Raw genomic sequence first — 11,979 nt, forward strand, 5'->3', positions numbered from 1 at the left:
ATTCAGCTAATCCAAAATCTCTTTGGGCAGAATAGGGATTGCTGAGATCACATCAGTACCCCACAGAGCACAACTTACAAGCGCCTCACATGCACATCTCAACATGCATTGGGAACATTTTCTTGTTTGGTGACTTGTGTGATGTATATATTTCTCATGATCCTTATCGTTAGCCATAAAATGTGTTTGAGCCTCAACCGTTCAATCTCTCACTTGCATTTGGGGCTAGTGTGGAATAAAAAGACTGGTCCCATGGTATGTTAAGCAGCGACCAAATTCAGCTAATCCGAAATCTCTCTGGGCAGAATAAGGACTGTTGAGATCACATCAGTGCTCTACAAGCACAACCCAAAGCGCCTCACATGAACAACTCAACATGCATTGGGAACATTTTCTTTTCCATACTTAGAGTCCATTTGGCAAGTCTTTATAAGAAGATCTTCTTGTAGTTTTAACGGTCAAAAGACGCATTGAGCTTTTGACTTAAGATCTGGGCAGCCCGAAGACCGTTTGACAGATGCGCGTCTTTCTATGCGTCGTTTCAGGTCTTTCCGCACGAGATTAAAATCCGAAAGACACGGGAAGCGCCATTTGGAGCTTCCCGAAATCAGCCCAAAATGGACTTTGCATGTCTTTTTGGCGTCCCGTCTTTTGGCAGCTAGATTTTCCGCATGCTTAACGGAAATAGACCAATTTTTGGTCTTCCCAACTTGTAAACAACCAAAAGACCGCACAGAAAAATATGCCAAACGAGCCCTTAATTATCACAGGGACATATTCTCAATACACAGGGGATGTGCTGTGAACTCGTTTTCTGTCACTTAGCTGTTTTTTTCGTTTTTGTAATGTTTGGGTTTATTAATTAGTTTAGATATTGGGTACCCACTTCCCCAACTGTGCAATAATTAAACCTTCACCGTTGAGTTTATTCATTTCCGTAGAAAGCAGGTGGAACATGATATCCTGGGTGGAAAGTGAAAATCCAAAAGAAATCCGTTTGGTTATTCACAGTGGGAATTAGAATCCGAATGAAAAGATTTATTTCTATACTCTGTTTGGTTCATAAAAGAACCGGAACTGAAATGAGCTGGAATGGGAGTTTATTTTCAAGGGAGGGGAAGAGAATAATTCTTTCACATGGAGAAAGCTATTTCAAAAGGAATGATAATGAAATTCTGATTTTGCTCAACCAAACAGTTGAAACTAAAATGATTTATTCCAATTCCGATTTCTGATCCCTGATTCCGAACCAAACATGTCCAATATAACATCTGTCTACCCATTGTATATACCGAATAGCTACCGGTAACAACTTCTTTGCACCTTTTAATATCTCAACTACTGAAACCTACATTCTCTTACTGGTTCTAATAAATGAAAAGCTATGTCGACATAACAAGCAGCAGGACAGTTCTCTCCTACCACATTTTACGCTCAGAAGAACCCAGCCGAGCAGCAAGCAAAAATGCAGCTTTCTGCCATTGAATTGGGTTCTGTCACTTCTTCTAGTCTAGCCCTTCTTTTCTTTGTGTTTATTTCTCTTCAATGGCAGATCATCCAAGGCGACGTCGTCTCACCTAATGTAACGTTCCCGGCGGTGTTCGTGTTCGGAGATTCGATTGTAGATACAGGGAACAATAACTACCTCGTCTCTGTGGCCAAGTCTAACTTCCCTCCATATGGGAGAGACTTCCCAGAAGGGAAAGCTACAGGAAGGTTTAGCAACGGGAGGGTACCATCAGATTTCTTAGGTACTATCACTAGCTACCAGTTATTCACTTTTAATTGACAGAAACTTCTCTCAGCAGCCTGTAATGGAGTTCAGATCTGCGCCCCACAACTAGACCTGTTCATTGCTGGGTAGTTCGACGGTTTGGCCCGCACCCCGGTCGGGCTTGGATATGTAATTAGGCCCATAGGCACAAAACACCAAACCCGATTATATATTGGGCCAGGCTCAGGATTTGTCAAAAAAAACCCAGCCCGAGCCCAGCCTGACTCATTTATATAATATAAAATATATAATATTTATTATATATACTTCGGGGCTCAGGCAGGGCTCTTATTCTAGGTCTAGGCATTGAAAAGAAAGAAAACCTCAAATTTAACCAACTTTTTTACTTTCCTGTGCTACGATGAGTTTTCGGGGTATTGTCTTTAAAATTCTAGACCTTTTGGTAAATATCTTAAATGGAAGATCATAAGTGAAGAGAGACAGATTTTTGGTCATTTTGGGCCTTCATGAGATTTTTACGTTTTTTTTTGCTTCCTTTTTATTGTGAAACAGAAAAAGACCAAATTTTGGTCTAACAAGCTTAGAAAAACCCTAAACAACACACAAAAAGACTTGCCAAACCCTTCTTTAATTATTGACAAGGTGTATAAATTTATTAAGAGACTGATGCATTTTCTTGTGAAATTTACAGCTGAGAACCTAGGAGTTAAGAATCTGTTGCCTCCTTATCTTGACCCAAATTTACAAATAGAAGACCTCCTTACTGGTGTAAACTTTGCGTCAGCTGGAGGAGCATTTGATATTGTGACTCCTGCATTATTGGTATAGTCTCATCCTCTTTCTTTTTCTTTATTAAGAGTTTCTAACCTCTTCTCTTTTCTTTTTAATTTCAAACTGAAGATACTCTTCATATTTTTCTTCTTCTGTAAAATACTGTAACTGTCATAGTCGGCCATACCACTGTCGGATCAACTGAAAATGTTCAAAGAGTACATAGAGAAAGTGGAGGCAGCTGTGGGAGAGGAGAAGACGGCAGCTCTCATATCCGAGAGCATGTACATGCTTTGTGCAGGCAGTAACGACCTTGCAGGTTATTTCGTTACAACGGCCAGACAGTTCACTTACGATATCACTGAATACACAACTCTCATGGTACAATTAGCTTCAACTTTCATTCAGGTAAATTCTCTGCTTCACTTTTGTTTCAAATCCGACATTGCAAGAGAGTGGAGGGTTATTTTTATTTCTTTGGGAGTGAGATAGTAGGGCTGTAAATGAATAGGATTCAATAAAATCTGAATCTGATCAGATCATTGAAAACTTGCATCTGAATTCGATCACATTTGAAGGCCTTGGACTCAAATTCAAAATCTAATAGACTTGTATCATATTTGGATTTAATTTTAATTTTTAAAATACAAAAAAATAATTAATTTTCAACTTTATGTATAATATGTTAATGGAAATATAACATACTTAGTTTATTATATATAATATAATATAAAAAGGGTAAATTGCTAAAGCTTCCCCCTTGGCCGTTGTTGAAACCTCCCTTGAAGTTTGGGAATTGCAATCAACTTCCTTGAACTTTATGACATAGTTGCAAGTATACCCCCTTGATTAAAATCCTCTAGCAAGAGGCATGAAAATGTTCAAAATACCCATGCAATTACTATTGGACCTGGTTTCTATAGAAAAACAATACGGACTCTATGAACAATGAACAACAACAAAAATGGAGAGTTTAAAGTTGCAGCGTTACATTTGAGCGATTGATATGAAAGGCAAATTTAGAAAATAAATCAATTTCAAAAAAGCGATTGGAAAGGATTTGGGGTAGCGATTGATATGAAAAGAAAATTTAGAAAACCCCCTGATGTAACCGTTTCTGGTCACGTACCAATTTTTTTTGTGATGTATCAATTTTTTGGCTAAGTACATTGTCATTTGACCTACTCCCAAGTGGCTTGTGTCTCAGAGGATGGTGGAGCTCTCTAGTGGCGAACTGCCTGGTGATGAGCTACTTGGTGGCAAACTCCCTGGTGGTGAGCTACCGGGTGACGAGCTCCCTGGTGGAGAGCTACTTGGTGACGATCTCCCTGGTGGAGAGCTGCTCGGGTGGACTCGTCATTTGACCTGCTCCTATGCGGCCTATAACTCAGAGGGTGGTGGAGCTCCCTATTGTAGCGCAACTTGACTGCCCTCTGCATGAGGTGATCTCCTCTCCTTCGTAGGCAGTGGGAGTTGAGGGACCTGCGAGAACTGAATCAGAGGACCCGGGGGTGTTTACCCAGCGGGGACTCTCCGATGCCTAAGTTAGCATTCTGATTGTAGGGAGCTTGGAGAGAAATGAGAGAGCTAGAGAGCAAGGATTACCTCTATTTTTTCATTCCCTCCCCCTTGTCTTTGGGGGTCGGAGTCCTTATATAGTGGTGTCCTGTCAAATCAGGCGTAACAGCCTCTGTCAAGTCAGGCGTAACTGCCTCTATCTCTCTGCCGTAGTTGTTACTGCCAGAGCTGAGGTGGCAGGTGCAGGCGACTGCTACAGAGTATGACTTTGCCCGTCAAGGGACAACTCTCAGGACAGGCTGGCACGGCGCTGCCTAGTGAGAGACGTGGGCGCAGGCCTCCGGATCTTTCAGGTACGGTTGTCAGGTAGGAGATCTTCTTGCGATACACCGAGCTGCCCCTAAGTGCCGAATTACCTATGCCGAGCTACCTGTAAGTGCCGAGCTTCCCCTAAGTGGCGAGCTCTTCGTAAGATGCCAGGCTGCCTACGGAGTGGCCAGTTGCCTGTGGCGAGCTACCTATGCCGAGCTGCTCAGTTGTTAAGAGGCTGCACTTGGTTTGCATGAAGTGCTAGGTGTCACAATTTCACTGGAGGGCCAAATCCGCCCTCATCATTTGCCCCCCACTCCCAAGCTGAGAGTAACACAGCGAAGGGAGTAGATTTCTTCTTTTGGCCCATAAGTCGGCGAGCTAGTAAGTGCTGATCCAATTCCTTAGGCTTTGGGAGTTGCCTGTATGTGGCGAGCTGCCTGTAAGGTGAGGAGGTCTTCGCCAGTTCAGTAGTGTAGCCCTTAGGATCCGGGGGCAACTTATAGTTCACTTTTACTGATTTTGCTCATGCTGAGGAAGCGACTAGGTATTTAGCAATAGTGTGGCCCATAGGCTTTGGAAGCGACTCGTAGTCCATTCTTCTTGACTTTGCCCATGCCGAAGAGACGACTGGGTCTTAAGCAGTAATGTGGCCCGTAGGCTTTGGGAGCAACTCGTAATCCACTCTTCTTTGACTTTTCCCGTGCCGAAGAGGCGACTTGGCCTTAAGTAGTAATGTGGCCCGTAGGCATTTGGGAGTAACTTGTAGTCAACTCTTTTTTGACTTTGCCCATGCCGAAGAGGTGACTGGGTCTTAAGCAGTAATGTGGCCCGTAGGCTTTGCCTGTGAGGTGCCGAACTGACTAGGCGCTGAGCTACCAGTGAGGTGTTGAGCTGCCTGCAAGGTGCCGAGCTGACCAGGTGTCGAGCTACCAGTGAGGTGCCGAGCTGACCAGGTGTCGAGCTACCTGTAAGGTGCTGAGCTAACCAGGTGCCGAGCTGACCAGGTGTCGAGCTACCTGTAAGGTGCTGAGCTAACCAGGTGCCGAGCTGACCAGGTGGGTGCCTTAGAGCTATGATTGCGCTGCATCAGTTTCGTAACGCCGGTCACCTATTCCTACAAGAACTACTAGGAGCTCGACCTTCGGGGGCAGCACTACTAACTTTAGGTTGCCAGCTCACACGGGAGCCTTGGAAGGCTCGACCGGTAAGGGCGCCTATATAGTCTGTTGGCCGCCAACTCCGGCGGAAGCCACAAAGAGCTCATCCTTGTAGGGGGGACCTTGCGAATGAGGACTGATGATGCTTTATCCGAATTGAAGGTAAAGTTACTTAGTCTGTTAGCTCCCTGCATGGTTTTGAGTTCATAAAAAATGTAAACTATGGAGCGAGAGCTTCAATTTCTAAAAAGTGAGGACTTAACTTTCTGGGAGAAGAGGACTTAGCTTTTGTAAGATGAGAACTTAGCTTTTGTTGGTTGAGAACTTAGCTTTTTGTAGAGTGTTCCCACAGACGACGCCAATTGATGTAACCGTTTCTGGTCACGTGCCAATTTTTTTTGTGATGTACCAATTTTTTGGCTAAGTACCTCGTCATTTGACCTACTCCCAGGTGGCTTGTGACTCAGAGGATGGTGGAGCTCTCTAGTGGCGAACTGCCTGGTGATGAGCTACTTGGTGGCGAACTCCCTGGTGGAGAGCTACCGGGTGACGAGCTCCCTGGTGGAGAGCTACTTGGTGACGAGCTCCTTGGTAGAGAGCTGCTCGGGTGGACTCGTCATTTGACCTGCTCCTAGGCGGCTTGTAACTCAAAGGGTGGTGGAGCTCCCTAGTGTAGTGCAACCCGACTGCCCTCTGCATGAGGTGATCTCCTCTCTTTTGTAGGCGGCGGGAGCTGAGGGACATGCGAGAACTGAATCAGAGGACCCGGGGGTGTTTACCCGGCGGGGACTCTTTGATGCCTAAGTTAGCATTCTGATTGTAAGGAGCTTGGAGAGAAATGAGAGAGCTAGAGAGCAAGGATTACCTCTATTTTTTCATTCCCTCCCCCTTGTCTTTGGGGGTCAGAGTCCTTATATAGTAGTGTCCTGTCAAATCAGGCATAACAGCCTCTGTCAAGTCAAGCGTAACTGCCTTTGTTTCTCTGCCGTAGTTGTTACTGCCAGAGCTGAGGTGGCGGGTGGTGGCGACTACTGCAGAGTACAACTCTACCCGTCAATGGACAACTCTCAGGACTGGCAGGCACGACGCCGCCTAGCGAGAGACGTGGGCATAGGCCTCCGAATCTGTCAGGAACGGTTGTTAGGTAGGAAATCTTCATGCGATACGCCGAGCTGCCCCTAAGTGGCGAGCTCTTCATAAGACGCTAGGCTGCCTGCAGAGTGGCCAGCTACTTGTGGCGAGTTGCCTATGCCGAGCTGCCCCTAGCTTATCGAGCTGCTTGAGCTGTGCCGAGCTGCCCGAGTTGCTCAGTTGTCAAGAGGCAGCACTTGGCTTGCATGAGGTGCCAGGTGTCACAATTTCACTAGAGGGCCAAATCCGCCATCATCACCCCCATCTTGTGTAGCCCCTCAACTTTTCCTATCGGAAAGAAAAGAAGAAAATTTGGAAAATAAACGTTTTGGTCAAAAGTAGCATGGGTATTTTGAACATTTTCATGCCTCTTCTCTTGTTAGAAGATTCTCATGGAGGGGGTTTACTTGCAACTGTCTTAGAAAGTTTAGGGGACGTGATTGCAATTATCAATTTTTTGGGAGATTTCAGCAATGGTCAGACACTTTAAGGGAGGTTTTAGAAATTGACCGAATATAAAAAATTATATTTTATAATTTTAAACATAATTATCTATATATTTTATAATCTAAACCTGATCAGATTATTAATCAGATGTAGATTTCAAAATTTGATCTGATTATATAAACACATCATCTGCAGGATAATCGGGTCAAATGTTGGATTAGGCCACATTTGAATATCATTGACAGGCCTATGAGGTAAGAAGCAAGATGATGTGCTTCCCACTTTATATGACAGAGAATTGAGGTAGGAGGAAGGTTGTGCAAAATTTACATCAGTTTTGGAGATAGAAAAAATTTATATTGATAGTGAGTGGGTGCAAATGGGACAAGAAGTGCAGATTTTGTATAAGAATGCAAATCATAGTTACAAATTAACAGATATATATTACAACCGTGGTTCAAAATGTCCAAACACCTTTGTGTATCGTCAAGATACGATATGCTCAATACAGAATATATCATATCAATACTTTGAACCTTGACAGCAACCAAACGCAGCCTAAACAAAAATACTTCCTTACTATGCGGCTTTTTTTTGGTAATGGGATTTCCTACCCACTCTCCCACTCTCTACTTGCCGTGAATTGCAGCCACACATCTCTTAATTCATAATAGAGATGTATGACTACAATTCACGACAGATAGAGAGGGTAGAAAATATGGACTCTTGTTTTTTGTTTTTTTAATTTGGGGTAAAAAGATGAAAAAAAAAGTTTGAAAATAATTTACATTAACAAATGCTTTCCATATGCCAATAATTTAATTAGTCCCTGCATCAATTAAACTGTACAAATAATCTCGAGTTATGATTTGAGAGTGAATTAATTAATTTTGTTTAAAGCTAATTAATCATATCTTTTTTTTTTTTTCAAAAACAATAAAACTTGGCAGGAACTGCACGCTCTTGGGGTAAGAAATATTGGGATAGTGAACACTCCACCGGTAGGGTGTGTGCCTTTCCAGAGAACCATTGGCGGAGGATTAGACAGAGGGTGTTCAGAGAAATTGAACGTAGGAGCAAAGCTCTTCAACGCCAAGCTATCTTCCGAGCTTGAGTCACTTCAGAATAAACTCCCAACCGCCACGCTTGTTCTTCTTGAAGTTTATCATCCCTTACTGGATATTATCCAAAGGCCTCATGTCTACGGTAATTATATTTTCTTCAACTTTACCCTTGTCATCCTGTGTAAATTGGGTCACCAGAAGCTGACTCACCTATCTTCTGACGTGGCTAAATTATCGCCATGTGGTTGATCAGAACACAATACTTGGAATCCTGATTTTTTATTTACAGAATGCGCCTCACACCCAACTCACAGCATGTTGCAGCGTGCATTAGAAATATCTCCCCACGAATGATAACATACAAGTACGTGCAGTTGCAAGTGCTGTGAGATTGGGGTAAGATACGCTCTGTGGAAAGCCAATCTAAATTCACTTGTTGGTTGAGATTTTATAAGTTAAAGTTTACTGAAAATGGGGCCAAACTTTACAAGTGGCCTAGCTAATAGCGGTTTTAATTTGCCACATGGCCATGAATAAGGACAATATGCATGTAGATCAGGGACATTCTGATATATTTGTGTGTTTGTCCCCCACCAAGCACCAGTCATGCATGCACTCGAGTAGGGGTGTCGATATGGCTAGATTTGGTCCAATCTCATCCAATGAATACTTTGGGCCATTTTGTATTGGTCCAATTTAATGTTTGGACTGTTCAATCTGTCCGAAATTATTTTAATTTAGATTAATTCTAACTCAATTATGATTCATTGACACCTGTATTCTTACTTTCTATTAATGGACCAGACATTGGCTCAATTCAATCCAATCCAATATATAAATTCATTACAAACGGACTAGGTCCAATCCAATTCATCCAAATTGATTTTGGTTTGGGCAAAAGGTCCAATCCAATCATGATGGATATTAATTGGGCCAACCCTTCAAACCCAACAAGTTAATTTGGTGGCCAGTAGTAATTGAAATCAAAATACATACTTGTCTATTATTTACATCAATATTCAATATTGAGTGAAAGAATGCTGTATGCCAATGTCAGGATTTGAGGAGGTTATGAGAGGATGCTGTGGAACGGGGAACGTAGAACTATCGATACTATGCAATGAATTAACTCCTTTTACATGTTCAGACGTCTCCAATTACGTGTTCTGGGATAGTTATCATCCCACAGAGAAAGCCTACAAAATCCTAATGGATGCAGTTACTCAGGATATCATAAAAAAGTTCTCTTAAGGTAATTAAATTAAATTTCTCTGTTATCTATGATTTTTCTCCCTTTATAAAACCATTTCAAGGTGTCGCAATTTCACTCCACAGTTTGTACCAGCTTTCTGTATAGCCATAGGTAGTAATAGTGTATCACACCATCTTTCTATTATCGTATATATAGGTAGATTTTTGGTCAATTAGATGTTTTCTATCGCATAAGTTGGGGGCCTATCTTTATAAAAAAAAGATTCAGCCCAGGCCCGATCTGTTTAACTATTGGGCCTTAAATTTTGTCACCAGAGATTTCAATGCAACAATGTACAATCTTGCCAGCGTGAAGATGTTCACCGACCATTGTAATTGCAAGTAGAAATAATAGGTCAAGATCAGCGTACCCTTGAGCTTCATAAATTTTTGACCAATGGGTGATCAGCATCGTAGGAGTTGCAAAGTAGCCGATTTGGGCTGTGTTTGGTTTGATACAAAAATAGGAAAAATGGAAAGTAGTGCAAAAGTTAAGGGCCCGTTTGGTGCATCTTTTCGTGCGGTCTTTTGGTTGTTTACAAGCTGGGCAGACTGACTTTCGGTCTATTTCCATTTGGTTTCTAGAAGATCTAGCCGCCAAAAGCAACAACATCGAAAAGAGTGAGAAACCCATTTGGGTTGATTTTGGAAAGCTTCAAATGAAGCTTTTCGCGTTTTATTCTCATGTGGAAAGATATGGAAAGATGTACGAAAAGACATGCATCTGCCAAACTAGATTCAGTCTTCTCAGATCTTCATGCAAAAGCTCAATGCGCCTTTTGATTGTCAGAACTATTAAAAGATCTTCCCAAAAAGACGTGCCAAACAGACCCTAAGTTATCAGGAATTTCACAAAATTAATTAGAACCCATTTAGTCTATATGTTGGTTGAGTTGCATTGATCGAATTGCTTTCGAAAAGCTACGCAAAATAGATTCACTAGAAAGTGGATCTTGTGGCTTCTGTAAATGTAATTCCGGCTTTCTGGATTTTTAACAAATATAGCTTCATAGCATTCTGAGTTTCTCAACTCATGGAGTGCCCTATGCTTCTAGGTGAAATCCCTCCCAAATGGACACTTAATGTGTTTGGAAGGACCGAAGTACGTCAGCTCCTGGCTTTCTGAGGTGGATCCTCCATGGACAGTCTTTTAAATTATATCTGGTTAAAAATTCCAAAGAGCCTAAGTCTGCTGTCAGTCAGTGCCGCCTTTGGCAAAATGGCAGGGCTAAGCTGTGTTAGAGAATATCAACTTATTCAAGGACTTTACCTAACAGCTTAAGCTTTTAGGTTGAATAGTTCTTTGAGATGGTATCAGAGCCACTTTGACCAAATAGTTTAGTGTTTGATTCTCATTACCCCCATTATAATTAATTAAGTTTCATCAATCACAAGGTATGCATGGGCCTATACTTATTCACACTTCAAATCCAATGGGCTTTCGTATGAGGGAGCATGCTAGAGAATATCAACCTATTCAAAGACCTCACCAAATATCTTAAGCTTTTAAGTTGAATAATTCTTTGAGAAGTTGAACATTCAGATAAACTGGTATAGCTACATTGAGACACTTTAGATAAGTTAACTAAAAATAGTGAAGTGGATGGCATAAAATATGAGTGACTGATGGCCAATTTGGGCTCTTCACTTTTTTTTTTAGATTATCCACTTCAATATGGTGCATGCTCTTCAGGTCCCAGTTTTACCAGTTAATCGGGTAGTTCGCTCATCCAACCTGCCAAAACCGTCATTTGAATGGGACCTGCCATTGGTTCCCAATTTTCATAATTCGACTATTCGATCCAGTCTGAGCCTTAAAACTTTGCTGTTTTATTTTTTTTATTATTATTTTTTTAATTTCTTTTGAAGGGCTATACAACGGGGTAGCCCACCCCCAATCCATAACCCCAACCAAGGTGTAGGTAGGATTCGATCTTAATTATTTATATACTTGAAAAATAATATTTAAGGTAAATAACATTTTTTCTGACAAAAATAGTGAACACATAAATCTGGAAAAATGATCAAAAATAAAAAAAAAATATCATCCCAATCAGACATTCAATCGCAAAATTATGGCCTTGGAAATTTTGTATTTATATTTAAAAAAATAAAAAAAAGCTGGTAAAACCAAGACTTATTCATGGTTAGATTGTCCAAGTTAATGGTTTTGACTGATTTTTATGACTTCCGGTAAACTGAAAAAGGGCCCAAATATAGTTCAACTGGCCAAGATTTGGATGCCCAAATATTTGTAGCAAAGACTCGGATCAAATCCTGCTGCCACCAGGGCTGAGGGGTTTATGGTATGAGGATGCAAGGTTTTTAAAACCGGACCAGATAGAGAACCGTTCTGGGGATTGGTTTTTGGGCCAGACAGTTTGGCCATCCGGTCTGAATAGATGGCTTATTCTAACAAAAAAATAAAAAAAAAGACCAAAAGCCATTATCAACTTAACAGTTTGACCACCTGAATCAGCGATTTATTAACTAAATCAATGATTTTTTGACCAAAAAACAGTTTTGGGTGAAACGAAACTGATTCTTAATTTTTCCGGTCCGATCCAGTTTTAAAAGCACTGGGGATGGATTA

General features: G+C 41.5%; 1 protein-coding gene across 2 annotated transcripts; it reads left to right on the top strand.

Annotated features, from left to right (window-relative positions):
• The first annotated feature begins 1,386 nt into the window (after positions 1-1,386).
• LOC148849304 (GDSL esterase/lipase EXL3-like) lies at positions 1,387-9,773 on the top strand. 2 transcript variants are annotated; one of them, XM_088948181.1, is made up of 6 exons: positions 1,387-1,751; positions 2,427-2,557; positions 2,684-2,914; positions 8,022-8,277; positions 8,425-8,531; positions 9,193-9,559. In XM_088948181.1, the coding sequence occupies exons 1-5, from the start codon at positions 1,466-1,468 to the stop codon at positions 8,487-8,489; spliced, it is 969 nt and encodes a 322-aa protein (XP_088804307.1). In that variant the 5' UTR covers positions 1,387-1,465; the 3' UTR covers positions 8,490-8,531; positions 9,193-9,559. The 2 variants fall into 2 exon arrangements, with proteins under 2 accessions (XP_088804307.1, XP_088804306.1); XM_088948180.1 differs by lacking the exon at positions 8,425-8,531 and adding an exon at positions 9,663-9,773 and having other exon boundaries at positions 1,388-1,751; positions 9,193-9,387.
• The last annotated feature ends 2,206 nt before the right edge of the window (positions 9,774-11,979 follow it).

The sequence above is a fragment of the Nelumbo lutea genome, chromosome 6 (genome assembly GCF_056320005.1).
Source record: "Nelumbo lutea isolate HS-2025 chromosome 6, American lotus-T2T, whole genome shotgun sequence".
Lineage (NCBI taxonomy): Eukaryota > Viridiplantae > Streptophyta > Magnoliopsida > Proteales > Nelumbonaceae > Nelumbo > Nelumbo lutea.